At 43.3% G+C, this 20,400-nt stretch overlaps 1 protein-coding gene across 2 annotated transcripts in view; it reads right to left on the bottom strand.

Moving 5' to 3' along the window:
• Positions 1–14,737: 14,737 nt before the first annotated feature.
• Positions 14,738–20,400, bottom strand: part of LOC147701469 (cathepsin D-like) — a 269,811-nt gene continuing 264,148 nt past the window's right edge. The window contains exon 9 of one of the 2 annotated variants that reach the window (XM_086930144.1): positions 14,738–15,335. In XM_086930144.1, the coding sequence (XP_086786270.1) occupies positions 15,174–15,335 (162 nt within the window). In that variant the 3' untranslated portion in view covers positions 14,738–15,173. Of the gene's footprint in view, positions 15,336–16,275; positions 16,378–20,400 lie in introns of those variants that run through there. The other variant, XM_086930145.1, reaches the window with a different exon arrangement.

The following is a 20,400-nucleotide window of genomic DNA, read 5'->3' as shown; positions in this document are numbered from 1 at the left end:
TTACCATCCATGATGTGCTAGAGTGCACACTTGTCCTTCCAGTCTTCAGCTCGTACGTTCCTTTCCCTTTCGGAAATGCGGAAGTCCTCCCCCCACGCCTCTTCAAATAAGGAACTATCTCACAAATGTTTGCGTTACAACATTTTTTAGTCAAATGGTTGACTTTGCCCTGAGTACATAAGCGAGACCTCCAAACTCTGTCCAATCGGCGATCTTCCTCCCTGTCCAGTTACCAGAGACAGTACGGTCCGAACGACGCCCCAACGTCTGCCGGTAGTTCCTCCATCTTCAACTCCGCACAACAGGAACCAGTCCAAGGTCTGCAGCATGCATCTATCCACGAGGGGGATGAGGATCTTATCGGACCCCCCCGAGAGCCTGGGTAAGACTCCGCTTCCAGGAGTATGTGCCCATTTGCGGTAAATCAGGCAGGAAGGAAAGTGCTAATCCCTGGGATGAAACACCATAGGCTATCTACAAACGGCAAAGTACGTTGTTCCTGGCGTGGACAAGGTCCCCGCGCTGCCTTTAAGCCTGGCACTCGCTTGGCAGAGACAGACAGGCAACCAAACTAAGCCATGGCCGGTCCCGTCTTCTCGGATTCTGGAACCAGGTGACAGTTCCTTCAACTGAAGCCGCCGGGTTCAAAAACACACACTGCCACGGATGGGCAGTCTGCTCGCTCTTGGCGGGCCCAAAGTGTACCAAGCCAGCCGCAGGGATGCCTCCCTCCACGGGCAGGACAGGTTGGAGCACGTGATGGGATGACAGAAAACAAACAGGGAAAAAAAAAGCTCTCTGGAAACCAGTGTCTGCTGCGTAACATGGCAACGAGGATAGTTACTATTTATAAGCTGTCACAACAGCTAACCCCACTAAACAAATCCTGACTGAGCAGGAGAGAGGGCAAGGGAGGAGGAGAGTATCCGAATGAGCTGGCTGAAGCACATCAACGACTAAAACTGCAGCATGAGGCAGAGCGACTGAAAAACAAGGAAATGAGGAGGGGCCAGAGGGAAGAGAGCAGCTAACTGAAAGAGCGGGGATCGAAGGAGGGCCAGAAATATGACTACACACAGGAGAAGGAGACAGCGAATTGAAAAGCACAGGGTAAACAAGCGCTCGCCATTTTTTTTAAGCTAAGCCCGTCCTTTCCAGACTGGGGGGCGTATTTTTAGGTTTGAGTGACGGATGACGTCACAGACAGAAAGAACCTAAAAAACACGCCCCCGAATCCGAAAAAGACGGGACTTAAAGGGAGTAACGCCCCTCTCCTCCTATGGCTGGCCAGCATTTACGAGGCCAGCCAATGGAGAAGAGGGGCGGGTTCAAGCCCCATACACTAAGAAACATAAAATCTCGGAGTGCGACAGAGTCCTCGACCTAAAAAGGGTAAGACACCATCTGATACCGGGTCGTATCGCCCAATTACGCTGATAAATACTGACATAAAAATATATGCAAAGATCCTGGCAAATCGGCTTTCGGGGGTAATTAAAAAGATTGGCTCCCCTCAACAACATGGGTTTGATCCCGGGCGGGAAACGATAGATCACATACGCCGTACAATTGCGTTGTTTGACCTTACTAAAGTTTCGGGAGACCCTATGGCTTTAATTCTGAAGCATTACGGGCTGGGGGAAAGATTTGTCTGTGCAATTCAGAGTATGTACAAACAACCTTTGGCTCAAATTTCGGTTATGGGAATTCAGACGGGCACAATTAATATTCTGAGAGGTACAAAGCAGGGCTGTCCCTGTTCCCCTTTATTATTTGATTCGTCCAATACGGTCCAAAGGGGGGAGATACTAAAGTTTTAGGATATGCTGATGACCTGGCCATTCTGACAGATTCCCCGCAGGTAGCCTTAAATGAAATTCAGATTATTACGTCACAGTTTGGCAAAATCTCAGGGTATCACTTAAATGAGGCCAAAACCCAAATAATATGTAATAATAAAAAGGGATAGAAATTTGTGCCAATCCAGATGAGATAATACTGATTAACTTAACCCCTCTGATAGATAAAATCGATGCTGACGCCCGCCGGATTAATAACCTTCAATTAACATTAATGGGTAGATGTAATGTTGTCAAAATGATATTTTTACCCCAAATTTTGTATTATTTAAGAGCTATTCCTTTATTGTATGACCAAAGCTGGTTTGAAAAATTAGAGCGGATCACTTCTTGGTGTTTATGGGTTGGGAAACGTCCCAGGCGGGCTATGAAATACATGACATTGCCCAGAGAGAGGGGGGGTTGCTGCTGCCTGGTTAGATCCTACTCCCCCACAAGTTCATGAGTAGTTGGGTAAATTTATTAATGTGAGCAGGCGGGAAGTATTAGTTTTCAAGAGAAGAGGACCTAGGGCTCGGAGGGGGGGAGAACGGATTTGGGAACCCTTAATCAACTGGATGACTCTTGAAAATTAAGGTTTAAGACAATCGGATGAAATGGTTGGTCTTCTGTTGATTTTTCTTTCTTTTTTTTCTCATTTCTAATTATGTAATCTTATTTTTTCTTTCTTTTTTATCTTCCTGTGGCGCCGGGGGTGATGGTTGAAAATTGTAAAAAAAAAAAAATGACGTTTGACATGGATATTGTGTATGTAATTTGAAATATTTCGACTGAACTGTTACCTTGTCATATGTCTAATAAATATTTTTTTTTTAAAAAGATTGTTACATTCCTACAATCCTAACTGACTCAGGGAACATGGTAGAAATTCGAATTTAGTATGCCTGAACTCAGAATAATAAAATACATCTTTTAGTAAAGTTTATTTTAATATCCTGTGTTTGCAAATACCCCTTTTAGAAAGTAGGTATTTGCTTGCCTAACCATTTGAGCCCGCCTCTGCTGACTTGTGTATTCCTTGTCTAGGTTTGTGTGTGACAGGGCTGGGGAACTTCCAGGAGACAGGCTGGGGCAGCCCAGTGGTGAATAGAGAGATCAGCACCTAGGTGGGAGAGAGGTGTGCACCTGGAACCTGAATAGGGCTAGGCCTTCCCTCCACAATGCTGGCTCCACCTCCTGCGGCTTGTCTGATGTCTCTGCCTTGCACTGTGAAAGGAGAAGGAGAATCATGTCAACAGAGTGCTCCAGAGCTGCATCTTCCCTCCTCTGTGCTGGCTCCACCTCCTGTGGGGCGTCTGATGTTTCTGCCCTGCACAGTGAAAGGAAGAGAAGAGTCCTGTAAACAAAGTGCTCAGGCAGTGGTTTGAACTAGGCAGAGACCTCTTTGCCTTCAGAGAACAAAGGATTGTGGGGTATAAATATTGGGACCCAGTCCCACAGACTTTAGATCACTTCTGGAACAAGAAACCTTTCTGCCAAGGAGAAGAACCAAGGAAGCTGCAGGAGTTGGACTGCCCCTCTGCCAGTGTGCTGTTTGCTGGGTTGGCCTGCAGTGGTTGCTTCATTGCCAAGGGAAAGGAGAAGGAACTTTTTAAGGACTTTCAATTATCTACACAATATTCTCCAAGGGCTTGAACTGTGCTTGCCTCCTGCTGAAGTCTCAGGGCCAAAAGACTTCACCTCCAGCTCCCTCCTGAATTTCCTTGCTGGGAATTCTGACTCCAGTCACTTGTGTGCCGCTGGGAGCTGGAAACGCGACATATCGAGAGAAGCGTGTCGCCGCCGCAGGAGCTGAGATCATCGCAACGCCGGAGAAGCGAGCCTTCGCAGCATCTCCCTGGAAGCGTGTGTTCATCAAAGCTGCCTGCTGTTGCATCACCGGAGAAGCGCGACTCCATCGAGAGTGCCGCCGTCGCATCACCGGAGAAGCGTGTCGCATCACCGGAGAAGCGTGTCGCATGGGCTGTTGCGGCTCCAAAAGTACAGAGCCGTCGCAAGGCTGCCAGGGCGTCATCGCATCGTTATCGCATTGCTGCATCAAGGGCGCCATCTTCTCACATCGCAACTGGATCATCGCATCGCATCAAGGCGCCATCTTGTGCACCGCAACGGGCCCGCAGAACGAGAATCCACGCATCACCTTCGCACCGATAAGAAGCACAACGCATCCCCCACTCTGCGCAAGCATTGAGGCACGACGCATCATCTCCCCCGGATCACGGAACCGACGCATCTCCCCTTTTGCGAGCCTTTTGTTTACTTTGCTTCACGCATCCAGGTACTTTGTTGAGAACTTTGCCGCATTTATCATCAACTTGAACTAAGAGACTTTAATCATCTTTTAAGTAGTCTTAATTGTAGTATTGTGAATTTTTGTTGTTTGTGGTCTTGTGTTCAAATCTATATAAAGAATACTTATTTTTATAAAACCTGTGTTGTGTCCATCTGTAGTGTTTTCACTATATTACTGTGTATATTCACAAATGCTTAACGCACTGCCTCTGAGATAAGCCTGTCTGCTCGTGCCAAGCTACCCAGGGGGATGAGTAGGGGTTATTAAGTAGTGTAATCCCCTTATCCTGACTTAGAAGTAAGGGTCTCTATTTGGACAAAGGTGATAACCATTGCCAACTAGAGACCCCCAGATCTAACAGTAGTGTTAAGCATCTGTTGTATACACTCAGGCAATAAATGATGTCACTCACTCAAAGACTGAACTCAGACCAATTTCTTTCTATAAAAAAATATTATTTCGTTATTTTATTTCTAGATCCAAGGCAAGCCTGGTGCAGGTAAGTGATTTAATACTTTGCAAAATCTTATGCAGTGATTAACAGTTGAACCCAGGTTCAAATGCAGTTGGTTGAATTACTGGTAAGTCAACAGTTCAAAATTACTTTTTAGTTACTTTAGAGATTATGGGGCACGTTACTTTTTAGATTACTTTTTAAGTTGCATTTGCTAATCAGTGTGATATGCTTAAATTTCACACTCACATATTTTTTAGACAACAGGTGAGTAATTCACTTATAGTACATTTGCAGTTTTTTATACTTCATACAAACCAACTCCACACACAATCAATCAATGCAATCCTATGGAAAGAAATGAACTTAACGGTTTGCAGGTAAGTACTTATTTGTGGGAGTTAGTATTCTGGGGTTAGAACCAGGGTTCCTCTAAACTTGAGGATGCACTGTCAGAACACTCTCAGTGGTACTAGGGTGGGTGGGTGCAGAGTGCTGAGGCCCAATGTTATCCAACTGGGTATAGGGGACAACCGGTTGGTGGCTGCTCACGAGCAGGCCACAGTGTTGTGGAAGCAAAACTCCTGATGTTAGGCTCAGGGCAAAGGTGGATACGAGTTAGCACCCAAAGTACACCCGCAGCGGCACAGGTGCGGCTGGGTGCAGGGTACTGTTTTGGCATCCGGTGTTCTGTTGATTTCAATGGGGATTCTCCGGTTGCAAAAGCACTGCAGGCTCGGGGATAAAGATCATCTGGAGGTGAGCACTGGTTGGAGAGGTACGTTGGAATACCTGGGGATGCTGGGACACCATCGATTGGGCCACTCAAGGCCGCAGGACATCAGGGTGCAAGATGTTTTTAGGCATCAGGTTTTCTTACCAGCCCCGGTCGGGGGTCCTCCACAAAGGGGCTGCAGGCATCGATTAGAGATTCAAGCCAGGTTAGAGAGCACCAGATCTCAAGTCAGGACTGCCGAGGAGACCTCATCGTGGTGTTGGGCCACTCGAACTCAGGCCTTAGGAGTCTGGCGCACAGTGGTGCAGCCTTGTTGTTTTGGCTAGAGCCAGAGTCTGTGGGGGAGCAAATCTGGTGCTCACAGGAGACAAAGTCTTGGTTTTGGAAGACAGGGCAGGTCCTTCGGGCTCTTGAGGGCTGCTGGCTGCAAGATACACCAGGATTTCGCTGGAGCATGTTTGAGGTGGGGACAGGCCGGTAGGGCTGTGGCCAAGTCAGTTGGCGTCCTCCTCTTCTAATGTCAGCAGTGCTTCTTCAGTCCTTCTTCTTCTCTTCTTCCAGTTAATTCTCGTCTGAGGAGACAAAATACTAGATCTATGGTGTAGCAGGTAGGTAAAGGTTGGGACCAATGGGTACCTTCCTTGGAGTGTGTACACCACCTATTATGCCACCTTCCAGTGGCAGTGGGTCATACGCCCAGCCCTGTTTGGTTGTGTCCGCCCCATCTGCAAGATGGCGAGACTAAGAGTTGTGATTCACTTTGCCTCCCAAACCTGAGGGGTGGGATTGGCAAAGGTGGGCACACCTCTCTTCCTCACTTGGTTTTCCCGCCAAGTCTCCCACCCAAAGTGGGGGTCAAAAACCGGTGGGGGCCAGTTGCTGGAAGCAGCAAATGGCTGGGATAGCTCACAAAGGCTGCAAGTCTTTGAAGCTTACCGTTCGTGGACCCTACCCATCCTGGAGAGGGGGCTTGGCACCTCGTCACTGGATATGCATTGTTTCAGACCCCGTAGAGCAGCAGGCTCTCAACCCAGGGGTCCAGAAACATGTCTGCTGGTGGCAGCTGGTGAGCATCCACTCAGCCAGGACACTATAGTTAGGTCCTCTGAGTGCCCTCTGAGTGCCCTCTGAGTGCATTTTTCACCAAATCCCACACTGGCACCAGTGTGGGTTTAATGTGCTGAGACATTTGATACCTAAATTTCCATTTTTAAAGTGGAGTTCATAATGACAAACTCTCAGTACCATATACTCTTAATGGCATTACTGCACTTACAATGTCTAAGAATTGGCTTAGACACTTTAGGGGTACAGGGATCATGCACCTGTACCCTTACCACTGGTACAGTGCACCAAGGTAGAGTGGGGCAGACCTACACCAGGGCAGTTGGTTGTGTGCATAGCACACAGGGATGTGTGCCATCGACTCTTCACTTTGTTCTGCACCAAATCACGCAGCCTGCAATGGCAGTGTGTGTGTGTGTATAAAGGTATAGGGCCTCTAAGGGTGGCATAAGTGCTGCAGCCTTAGAGGCCATCCTTGGCCACAGTGCCCTTTGTACCTATGGCATCATTTACAAGGGACTGACCTGTGGCCAAAGAGTGCCAATTGGGTTTTGTCTTAATGTCGTTTTAGGGAAAGAACATAGGCACTAGGTTCCTGGTTGGCAGGAACGTGGGGCACACTCAGTCAAAGTACATCAACAGTTTGGCAAAAAGTGGGGGCAACCATGCAAAAAGAGGGCACTTTCTTACACATGCTCAGTGGTAACCTATCAATCCTGAGGGGATCGGCTTTGCCATTTTTCTGCTTATTGAAACCTCATTGCATTCATTTATTTGAGTATATATTATTGTTATGTATATATTTTGCATGCTTTTCTTTTAAATATAATAATGCTTTGATATAGGTTTATAGTGCATTCATAGTTCATATGGTATGTATTCCTGCAATATTATTTATGTATTTCTCCAATATGATGCATGGAGTAAAAACAATAGGTTTAGGCAAATGTACAAGAGAATTCACACATTTCTTTTCACACCTTTTATCAGGAGTCTCAAGGACCCACTTTCTCCTAATAATGTTAGGAATCAGTATATAAGATTGATACTTGGGCATTTGCTGATAGCGAGAAGCTATTTGAGGTAGCATCAAAGTCACAAACAGGCTGCTTGATGGTCAGGTACTGGAACAGACTGGTGCTATCTGTCTCCTCATGAACAAAACGGGATAACAGCTACAGATACTGACCTTACTTCTCCAATTTTCGTGCTAATATAGACACCAGGTAGTGCTAAGGGAAGGATTCTAATGAAGATTGATTTCATCATTCATTTGATTTAATGATTGCCATCTAATAGGCTGCCAATCTCCATTGACTTTTCATGTATTGCTTTGATTATTTTCACTATTGGGCTTTATTCACAATGGGACTTTTAACGTTACAAGTATGTAATCTCTGATTTCGGGGCGGCATCTCTGCACTCAGGGCAGAATCTTCGTATGGAGCACTACTGGTAGTGCACTGTACAAAGATTCTGCCCTGAGTGCAGAGACTCCGCACTCGTAACTTTACATGTTGTAAGTCCCTTTGTGAATCGGGCTCACAATATTTATATCTGCAATAACACTCATTCATATAATCCATAGCAAAACCAGGCTTTAATATTTAATATTTAATAAAGTCTAACTAGACCAGGTGCACCCGTTAAAAAAATATAAACTCTCCCAGATTTGTAGTCTTTGGGTGATGGGGACGGTTCTGTTCTGATATTCCCTTGCTGCTATGTAGTAACTCATCCCGTTAATCTCCAGCATACTTCTGATTTGGTCTTAATGAACTTATGCAGTCAGACTAGGTTGTAATGCTTTCTGTAAAGTAATATAATGTAAATGTAATGTAAACAGGTATTTATACCGCGCGACTATCACTCCAAGGAGCATCTTGGCGCCTATACTGACCAGGAAGATCTAAACACTGGTCAGGCTGCTTTCCGTAGTCAAACCAGGATGTTCATACCAGTGCTCTGGCGCAAGTGTCAGGGAGATTAAAGATCCAGGTTTTCAGTGCCTTTCGGAACTCAGATTCCCATTCCATGGCACAGAGATGTGGGGGGAGTTTATTCCATGCCTTTGACCCTAGGACTGGCAAGGATTTGCCACCCCTCGAGCTGAGTCTGAAAGCCGGGACGAACTGCATTCTGAAGATCAGTCGGTTCTGTTGCGGCACCACCAACCATATTATGAGCTTCCTCACTGCCACAGTTTTCATGGTGGTGAGCCATGGTTGGTGCTGGAGCGGGGCGCTGACGTGGCAGCAATCTCCAAGACCACCAAAGTCGTAATCAGTCCCTGTGTAAAGAATACACTAAAAATGCAGAATTTGTATATGATATAAAAATGGTACAGTAATGGAAATAGAAAAAATATTTTCTTACTATACAAACCTATGCAATAAATAAATGCAAATTTTAAGTACATTTCTAAAAACTGTTTTAAAAAGTCTTATAAAGAAATCTAAATATGTATTAAAAATGCTGCAAAGTTAATGAAAAATAATTTACTATTTTTAATATATAAAAATTGAAAAATAAAAATATAAAATTATTTTTTTTATCATTTTGCGTATAAAATGTGAACAATATGCATGTAGGTTTGTATAAAAATGAATGCAAACTTTAAATAATGTTCTTAAATCATAAGAATATTTATAATAAAAATTATTTAAATAATCTTTTTGTAAATGTTGCAAAATGATATTAATTAAAATGTAAATAAAGTGCCTATTTTTACGAAATAAAGTATAAATACTTTTTACTCAAAACTAACCATCCTAACCAAACAAAAAACAATTTTTGTAAGTTACATTTAGTAAGACCACTGCAAAGGTAACTTCTGCACCTTGGGGTGTTTAGATATACTATTTGCACTCTAAACTTAATTACTTTGGGGAATGTGTTAAACTTTAGCAGAGGAGAAGGGGTTAGATTTACTATGGCAATTTCAGATTTAATTACACTGCGTAATGTCTTACACTTTGGGGGTTTTAGATTTGCTATTCCCACTCCAAACATAACCACACTGGTAAAATGTGTTAGACTTTGGGGTGCGATGGGCAGATTTCCTATTCCGACTCCAGACTTAACCAAACGGTGAAAGTGATAGACTTTGGGGTAGATATACTATTGAGATTCCAAACTTAACCACATTGGGGAAAGTGTTGGACTTTAGGGAGGTTATATTTACTATTCCAACTCCAATCTTCACCACTTTAGGCTTGATTTGGATGTCGGGCGGAGAGCCTCCAGCCAGTGGTCGGAGGCTTTCCCCCCGACATCCTGAGCTTTCCCTCAGACTGCCATGTTTTGATTAAGGCGGCCGGAGGGGAAACTGCAAAGTGATTCCACTCCTCTTCCGACAGCCCTTCGAAACAGGAGCGGAATAGTAATCTCTTCAATAACAGCAAGGCTTGGCTCCGCCATCGGGATTATGATGTTGGTTTCCGACAGCCTTTCCATGGTGTCCTTTCTGACCTGGAACGGCTGTCGGAAAGCGATATTGGGGGGCCGTAGCAGGGTCCTCTTACCCCCTGACCCTCCGCATAGAGGCCTGGGGGGCCCCTGAAAATCTCTGCACCGTGAGTTACCTGCCTCACGGTGCAGGGATGTTCACAAACTCCCATTTCTCAATGGGAGCTTGTGCTGCATGCGGTTGCTGCCCGCCGCACAAGCTCCCGTTTTTTAAATGGGAGTTTGCGACCACAGCATGCGCGGTCACCTCGAAATCAGGAGTGCGGAACCGCCAACCAATGGTCGGCTAGTTTCCTCACAGAAACGGTGTCGTTCTGAGGCAACTCCGACTGACATCAAAATCAGGCCCATCGTGTTGTGAAAGTGTTGGACTTTGGGAGTTAGGTTTATTATTACCAATCCAAATGTAATCACATTGTGGAAAATCATATATTTTGGGGCAATTTCAAATTTCAAAACAAACCTACCTAGTTATTAAAAAATGTGCATGTCTGAATAACTTATATTCGCAACAAAATGTTATATCAGCCTTCAAAAATTAAAAACCTGACATTAAAACAAATACATTTAAATTAAATATAAAAATCTAAGTTAGAAATAAAAAATAAAAAATAAAATGACAGCATTAACAATTTCATTAAAATAATGTATTTATTCTAAACTCAAATTATAAAAAAATAAAATAAGAAATTAAAAATCTGAATTAAAAACTAATTTTAACCTTTTGTTAAAGTAATCCATTATTCATTCCAAAATGTATAAAGAACTAAACAATAAACCAAACAACAAATATAAAATAACAGAAAATTATACATTAAAAACATTTAAAAAAATATTTAAAAAATATTTTAAAACTGTTAAAAATTATTAGAATTTTTTTAATTAATATATACAATTAGCAAAAATTAAATAAAGCTCATAAAATTGTTAATTAAACTTGAAAAACCTTTTTTGCCCCAATTCTCCTTCTAATCTTACAACCTACTCCTAAAATATTTACCAATACATGAAAAATATGACACAATTGCTCAAATAATAAAATGTATACATTTCCTGAATTTTATAAAAGTAGCTCAGATGACTGGGAGAATATGCTGCTGCTGAGCCTTGCAGAGGTAAAATAAACAGCTACGTAATATTTTACGATTCAATTTTGGAGCACACAGTAGGTTCCTTGAGGAGGAGTGTAAGATCTTGATAGATTCATAGTGGATGATCCTCTGGACACAGTATGCCCATTTGAGTTGTTACCAATTAGTGAGATATCTACTGTATTCTATCTCCCCAACAATAAAATAATTAATTTTGACAAATTAATTTTATTCCTATTTACTTGACAGTCCAACACCTGGATTCACTGATATTAAACAGGCTGGCAAACACAAAATTCAGTTACAGACTATTTGCCTTAGACTTCAATATTATCCTCATCCCTTTCTCAGCTACATGGATGTCATCCTCTGGATCACTCGTTACCAAAGATCAACTACAGATTCTTGCCCATATGCACACCAAGCTGCATCTCTGCAAGGTTTCAGTCATGTAATTCGCCACGATTCATCCAATGGATCACCCTCCCTAGTCAGCTCCATCTAGCTACCTAAACTCGAAAGTTCAGGATTAAGAAGGGGGCTCTTAGGTTGTGTTTACACCCTAAGCGCTCCCATTAAAATCCTAACCTCATTTATGGTTTAGCGGAGTGAGAGGTTCGCCCCACCAAACACAATGTTTCCCTACCCCATTTAGAAAGGGGAGAACCACTGGGTTACTATCTACGGAGCCTTTTGCTGGCCCCACCAATGGGAAACTCTGACCGGTGATTCCATCTGCCACAGGCTCACTGGGTCTTAGTGGTGGCGCCCTGCCCTATTTAGCCAAGGATAACAGTCAGACAGGGAAAAACTCCAAGAGTGTCAAGGGCATTTGTTTTTTTGGGTCAGACAAATACACTTCCTCTTTGGCAATTTTTTCTCGAACAAAAAAATTTGCTAAACATTGTATCTGCCTCATAAACCTGCAGTGTTGTGAGGGTATAACTGCATCAATGGTGGGGCTTTTCACAGCAAAGAAATCCCTGCCAGGCTGATGGGGATTTCTCAACTGGACAGACGGTCCTTATCCAGAGCGGTGGAGCAAATGACTCTGCCACAGTCTATTTAAACTTGTCATCCATCGTGAATCCATCGTGAATCTTGGCTATTTCCTCTCACCAATGTGATTCCGTATCTGTGTACATACTGTAGCATTCATATTAATAGTATGTATGCATATTCTGCAACAACACTGCTCGTGGTTCATCTGAGTTTCACTGCTCTCGATCAGATATCATGCCTTCGTCTCCATGTAGTCTTCTCTCCTGCCCATATACTGTTGTATACATTACTTCCAATCGAAGGACATTCATTTAAAATGCAAATTTATACAGTAATATAGTACTAATTGTCTCTAAGTACTCATAATTACTTGTAAAGACAATAAATATAATCTCACGCTTTTTTGTTGATGAATCTTTAATTTTACTCATTTTCATCAGCACAAAATGTATAAGTAAAACAGTACATTTATAAAAAGAATATTAGCAAGCAGTTGTTTGATTTTAATTTTGTATAATGTGTATTTCTTATCTAAAATGATTTCTTATCGAATCAGAATTTGACAAACACTAGTTTTAACTACCTGACTTCCGTTCTGTAAATATATAAATATTTATCCTAGGCAAAATAACTAAAGAATATCCAAAGTTTGACTGAATACCAAAGTTCGGTACACTCAATGCTAACTGATCTGTTATATGATGCTAACTCACTCAGGTTACAAAGTGCAAAAAACAAATGTTACACCTTGATGCCAATTTTATCAATCTCAGAAGGATAAAAGGCAGAGGGCCCAATTCACAGAACTAACTTAAGACAAAATCCTAAACTTACTACCATTTCGGTATTCACAGAAGCCATTTAGGAGTCCTAAAGTTAGTAGTCCTAACTTTACTACTCCTAAACTGAGAAAAATCCTAATTTTAAGACTTTCGGTATTCAAAGAAGGCATTTAGGAGTCCTAAAGTAAGGACTCCTAACTTCTGTGAATACCGAAATGTGTAAGTGCCTTCTGTGAATACCAAAATGAGTAAGTGCCTTCTGTGAATACCAAAATGGTAGTAAGTTTAGGATTTTGTCTTAAGTTAGTTCTGTGAATCGGGCCCTGAGACAATGAACAAAGCTAAGCAGATTATAAAGTATTTGATGCAATAACAATAAATATACCTATATCAACTACTGAGATATTGGCTCGGCAGAGAGAAGGAGTCGGGCAAGAATTCTAAGAAAAACAAAAAAGTGAGGTTTGGAAGGCTTGAATTATTCTCAGCCGCTGTTTATTACTCGTGTCTGCATTCCAGTCCATTGTTTTTTGCTCAATGTGCTGCTACAGAGATCCGAGCCATGTACTACTCTCAGCCCTGCCAAAAAAGGACAGTCCAACCCAAACTGCTATGCCACGTCCTCTTGAGCAAGACACAAGCAACTCCAGAGAACACTCACTCTTGAAGGATGTCTGGCAATGGTAGCAGAGGACGGCTATATAATGTTGACACAATGGTCTTCATTACAACAGGGCCAGAATGACTCATTCAGTATTCCTGCATCCTAAATTACCGTAATATTTCAGGAATTGGTAATTCTATTTTGGGGGATTAACGCAGTATCTGGAATTGGGCTGCTGTCAGTGGACAATATAAAATACTCCGTAAGCAATACATATGACTTGTTTCTTGTAACTTAGACACGCTTATTAAAAAAAATGGCCATAGAGGTCAGACAAATATCCTGCCCCAAGTGTAGGAGAGATTGGTGACTTACAGGGGACATGGCAGGAGCCTAAATACGAGAGCAAAGGGCTCTGAGAACAATCTGGCATGTCGGTAGAAGTGTGGGACTTGAAGGAAGGATAGGATAAGATAAGGGAAAGAAGCGGGGGACAACTTAACCTGGAATAGGAATAACACAGGAAAGAGTGTTTATTGTTGTATATTGTTGACTGCAACATACGTTGATGTAAAAATATATTTTCAGGTAACTTTGTAATACAGAACAATATTGTTTTTAGAAGGTTGTGGTGACATCGTGAACCATTAGGCCAAAGGTTGCATGGTTTGTAAATGTGACCAGTACCTCAAGATGGCAATATACGACTATATTACACATGCTACCTATTATATATTTTTATATTCTATTTTTAACGAACGGTTGGCTGCTTTCTTCAAGCTTTCTGCAGCTAATAGTCAGCAGTGATTGGAATTCGATTAAACCACCTCTTCAGATAAATAGTAGATAAAACAAGAGATAATAGTGAGGGACAGTGAGAATATATGATTCTGTAACTGCGGCATCTACCACATAATTATATATTTGCTGCACTTGCCACATAATTTGCAGATTTCACAAAGTAATTTCTAGCTAAAATGTATTAAAATAATACAGCCACAGAATGTGGCACATAATTTGCATTTTTACTGCATAATTTAGATGACTATGCAACATAATTTGCTTTTCCAAGCTACATATTTCTAATAACCCAACAAAGGTAAAAGTCAGCGGAGCTGTTTGATGGCACTGCTGTGATGAATTCAATATTTTATAGGGAACAATGACATATTTCTCATATTTGACAGCTCATTGTGAAATATGGAATTTTATACCACTGTATTTTGTGCAGTAAAAGCACCCAAAACATGTAATAAATATATATATGTATATATGTATATATGTGTATATATATATATATATATATATATATATAACTGAGGAGATTTAAATAGAAACAAGAGGTGCAGATGCAGAAAATAACATGGAACAAAAGTACATAATGGGGAGTAAAAAAAGAGTGTAATCAGGAATTTATGAGCATAACGGACAAGATGTGTTAGATGAGTTGAAGAACGTGACATTTTCATTTGCAGATAAAAACATTTTATATTTCATACTGGCACAATAGAAAGCAACACTGGGACAGTAGGAGTTAGAGAGCAAGGTTGGAAATGTAATAAAGTGTCTTCGGATCCATCAGTGGTTACCAGGAGACAGAGATTGTTCGATCACAAAATATTCTCCAATCATTTATCTGAACTAAAGCAACATAGGTATATCAGCAAAGCAAATCGCATCTCTCACCTGCAAGAGCTTGAAATAGTTAACAATACTCTGTTAATTAGTGAACGGGTTAAGACAGATCAAACAACTTTGGTTACATTTGGTATTCCAAAAATTGCTTGCTCCTGGCAGCCTCCTCCACCCCCCCAGCCCTTCATTTCGCTTTGGCGAGCCCCACGCGGTTGTTCTGGCGATCAAACAGGGTGTAGTACTGCCCGATGAAGACATCTCCCAGAATCCAGAGAGGGCCTGCAGGGGGTGGGATGTCCAGGCCCAAGAAACCACTCAAACAGATGGACACTCCAAACCGGGACACCTGGGAGGAGAGGAGAAGGAAATACTGAAACAGGGATCAAGAGGGCAAAGATCTTCCAACCATATTCTTTCTTTTAACTTTGGTGAATCAACACATTGATTCCTGCCTTGTGCTGTCGCTTCCTAGAACATTATGTTATTCTGTTTGTTTTTGTATAGACTAGCCCTGAAATTAATTGGCTGATTGCCATCTTTGGGGATGTCACCTGCATCTGCCATCCGCAGGTGGGAGTGTATCCATGGGAGCAGGTTATTTATCCATTCAGTATCTCCAAGTCTTTTTCTATGGCCACAGTTAATGTTTTGTTTGTAGTCCCACAGAGGATGCTGTATTGGGACCTTGCACCAAACTTGTGCATGAGTGTGTATAGTTAGTTTGACTGTAATTACTGGTGGGTTATATATGTCTTATTGTCTACTCCATGAACATATGGTACTTGAGCCCACATGTTGCAGGTCGTCTAAATAGGCGGTGCTCTGGTGCAAGGAATGGTCCTTGCAACCTTTCCGCAAACACACGTCTTTATTCAGTGGGGCCCAGTGGTTCTACTTGTGCAGAGGTCACCTATCACATGTTTGTGTTATCAGAGTACAGCTTGTGTTGTCAGTGTGATCACGTTGTGTTGTGCCATCTAGTCTATAAAAATGTAATCAACCTTCCTAACTGACATGAAACCATCATTTTGCTTTTATTAACTTTGTTTGTATTTTTACAACTTGACAGTCAAACTTTTATATTATTTGAATGGGAATAATGAACAGGGCATATCCACAGAAATATGTCTGACTAGGTTTATAAAAGCATTAAGGCTAAGGTCCTAGATACTGAGAAATATAAAGAGAGAGAGAGAGAGACTGCTTTGGTAGACAGAGCCTTAAGATCACAATTGAAACCTTTTGTGAAAAGACAAGCCATACTGGGGCAGATTAGGAGTACTAGGCAACATCATCGATTGTTACTGGGATTTCTGCTCACTGTCATTGTCCCCTGGATACAGCTGTTTGCAAAAGTTACTCAGGACTCTCTTACTCTCCAGTGGCAGCTGTGGTGTAGCATTAAAAGACTAGTATAAGGGGTTTAGTCTGTGATACTACATGAAACCGAGGTTACCCCATTCAATAAAGACCAGTAAGGATAAAGTCACCAGTATAACAACAGAATAATAGAACACAACAGCGAAAAGTCAATGTCAAGCACATTTTCTGAAATGTGACCCAAAACACAACTCCTGGGCCAACACTATAAGCAATAGCGGAAGAAAATGAGTCGTTGGGGTTACTAAATTGTTGGCTGACAGATTATCAGTCAACAAACACATATAAAGTACCTTTGGTTTGCAGCCAAGTCTAGCACATCAGTGTAATAGAATTCAGGGTATATCAGTAGGGTTGGTAATTGATGCTGAGCTTCAGACAAAGAGCTAATATATTCCACCAACTAAGAGAGAAACTTTGTGGGGTATCAGGACTTTAACAGGGTGTGAAGCCAACATTTCACCAGGCAATCTCAGTGTCTGTGGTGCTCTTTTGCCATGTCCTCCTTGGCACCGGGGTTCAGTGTTATCTGACAGAACATACAAAGATCGAAGGTGCTTTGGTACTGAGTGTTGGAATCTTAGAGATGTAGGAACCTTGGCTATGTCATGGAATGTAGTGATGCATGTCTTCTCATGGATCACTCATTCCAGAGCTGACTATCCTGCTGTACAGTTTCCCTTTATGCTGTGTTCCTGAATAAACCCTTAACTTCAACCAACCGCGAGGACATCTTAATTTAACACTGGCGATGGGGAGCTTTTGCCTGATTGGGGACAGGCATTTACAGCACTGACTCCCTTGCTTACCAACTCTACCGTTATTTTTTAAAGACTGTGCCAACTCTACTGGCGGTGATGTTATCTCTTCAAAAACTGTGAGAACACCCTCAAGAGAAACAATACACTTACTACTCCGGTGTCCACAACTGTCTCTCACGCATTGATTATTTTCTAATATCAGCTGATGGCCTGCTGGGCATAGAAGAGGTGGTTATTCGCCCTAGGGGCATATCAGACCATTCTCTATTGCTATTAAAATACACGCAGCACCATAATTCTAGAAAGCGTATGTTCCCACTTCATGCCGGTTTCCTGCATGTGCGGCCCATCATGAAACAACTCACTGTCGCAACTAGGCAATACTTTCAGGAGAATGCCAGGTCGGTGGCCTCCCCCAGCACGTTCTGGGAGGCTTATAAGGTGATCCTACGTGGGCAAGCGATAGCCTCTATTACGGGTCACAAACGGGCGCAACAGGCGGAACTTGATGCCCTCGAGGAAGAACTGACTGTTGCACTGGCGGAACAGGCTGCGTCCCCGTCGCTGGAAACCGCCCTCATGGTCCAGGTTAGACTGGCGGCTTATGTGGCATATCAAAAGGAAAGTACGTTAGCTCACCTCCAAGCAACTAGGCATAGGGTGTACGAATTGGGTGATAAAGCAGGAAAGATGCTAGCCTGGCTACACAAGAAAGAAAGAGTGTGCAGGGTCATAGCGCAGCTGCTTTCCCCCACGGGCTCCATGGTCTCTAAACCTGATGGTATAGTGGATATCTTGGCTAATCATTATGAGCGACTGTATGCCCCTCGGGCGACTTACATGTCAGAAGAGGCGTATGACTATATCAAAGATTTAACTATCCCTCGTCTCTCCTCTGAGGCGGCACTCCTGTAGGAGGCAGACATCACTGTAGAGGAGTTGCAAATCGCGACTTACTCACTTGCGTCTGGTAAGGCGCTGGGGCCTAATGGCTTCCCAGTAGAACTATATAAAAGGACAGCGCAGACATCTGCTTCCTTTTTGCTTGAAATGCTTCTTGATAGTCTCGAAACAGGAGAGTTGCCGCGAGACCAGCGCCTTGCCACTATAGTTGCGATCCATAAACCCGCCAGACCGTAAACGGACTGCACCTCTTATCGCCCAATATCCCTGATAAATGCTGAACCCAAAATTTTAGCCAAACTTCTGGCATTGCGGCTGACCCCCCACCTCTCCACTTTGGTGCATCCGGATCAATACGGATTTATGCCGCACCGTAGCACGGCCCTTAATCTGCGCAGGCTTCACGCGGTCTTGGCGTGCGCATCCTGTATACAGGAGCCTTCTGTCATTCTCTCTTTAGACGCCACTATGGCGTTTGATACCGTGGAATGGCCTTACTTGTTTGCGGTGTTACGCCATATGGGCTTCGGTCCTAAATTCTGCGCCTGTATTCGCCTTCTTTACAACAAACCCTTGGCACATGTTGCGGCCAATGGACACATCTCTCGCGACTTCCCGCTTGGCCGGGGTACGCGACAGGGATGTCCGCTGTCCCCGCTGCTTTTTGCCCTGATTCTAGAACCACTTGCATTCTGGATCAGATGGGAACCCTCTATCAAGGGACTGTCGTGGACCAATACGTGGGAAGACCGCATATCTCTGTATGCGGACGACATCTTGCTGTACTTTACTGCCCCCAAGAAATCCATTCTAGAATTGCTGAACGTCTGCGAGAAATTCGGTAAAGTGTCTGGCTATAAAATAAATTGGTCCAAGTCCATTCTCCATGTTTTGACCGGCCCTCCTCCTGTTCTTCCTGCGAGCTGCCCCCTGCGAACTACTGCAACAGCATTCAAATATCTGGGTATTTACATCACGTCGGACCCAAACGAATTCTACACTTTAAATCTCGGTCCCCATCTGGAGCGCTTTAAGCGAGACGTTAAAGTCTGGCGCACTCTCCCTATTACGCTCCTGGGCAAGGCTGCACTATACAAAATTATGGTGCTCCCGCGCTTTCTATATGTCTTTGAGATTACGCCGTTTCTGGTCCCTGCCTCTTATTTCAAGACTATTGCTATGACTGTTTCCAATCTTTTGTGGGATGGGAAGCCACCACGCATTGCGCAAGCTAAGTTAACGAAGAGTTGGTATGACGGAGGAATAGCGCTTCCAAACGTGGAATTATACTATTGGGCGGCCCACCTTAAACAGATAAATTGCTGGTTACATGCCCCGCAGACCGATCCGGCATATCTGGCAGACAGACAGTGTCTAGAGGACAGAGGGCTGTTGAGAAATCTGTACAGCCGCCGCGTGCCATCGGATCTACTTAGGCCTACGCGACACTCGGTACACCTTTGGTATAAGGCGAATAGGCGTCTTAAATGCTCCGGAACAATTACGCAGATGACGCCACTGTGGGACTCCTACAGACTAGGCTTCCTTCGTAATAGTGCAGGGTTCCAGGACTAGGAATATATCGGCATTTCTGTGGTTGGTGACCTCTGGAAGGGAGGAAAGGTGGTGGAGTTCTCCCACCTCCAGGCCCATTATGAAATGGCACAGACGTAGAAGTTCAGATACCTCCAAATTAGACATGCACTCCAGTCGGCCATACCTGCGGGTACTGTTTTACAGGACTCTTCCCTTTTGGAAGACAAGCTTTTGACTGAATTTATGCCGGATTGGGCCACCTCTTTGACCTACCGGAAATTGATTAATAACCTTCCGGACTTGACATCCACACTAAGACAGACTTGGTCCAGTGACGTGGGAGAATTTGACGACTCTGAATGGCAGGAGGCCCTTTTGTCCCCCCCGGGAAACGGCAATACCCCCTAGACTCAAACTCGTCCGCCTCAAAATATTACACCGCACATACTATACTAGAACGACACTATTCAGAATAGGGTTCGCCTCCCATGAATATTGCTTACGGCGTTGTGGCGACGAGGGGACATTCTATCATACCCTTTGGGACTGTAAACACGTAGCAGGATACTGGGTGGCAGTCATGCGTACCATTTCCCAAACGGTGGGCGTGTCCCTGGTGCTGGAGCCCCGGCGTTGTTTGTTGAACGTATGGGAGCCGAATGATCTGAACAACCGCCAGCAAGATTGGGTGATGTTGGGTATGATGGTTGCGAAACGGAACATTGACCTACTGTGGGGCTCAGACACACTGCCTACCCTCCGTAAATGGTGCAAAGATATGGATGAGATGATGGTGGCAGAGAAATCTGTGTTTGTACATCATGGATGTCC

The sequence above is a fragment of the Lissotriton vulgaris genome, chromosome 7, assembly GCF_964263255.1.
Source record: "Lissotriton vulgaris chromosome 7, aLisVul1.2, whole genome shotgun sequence".
NCBI lineage: Eukaryota > Metazoa > Chordata > Amphibia > Caudata > Salamandridae > Lissotriton > Lissotriton vulgaris.
Note: the sequence above shows the minus strand (reverse complement) of the source record. Positions and strands in the feature narration are given on the sequence as shown.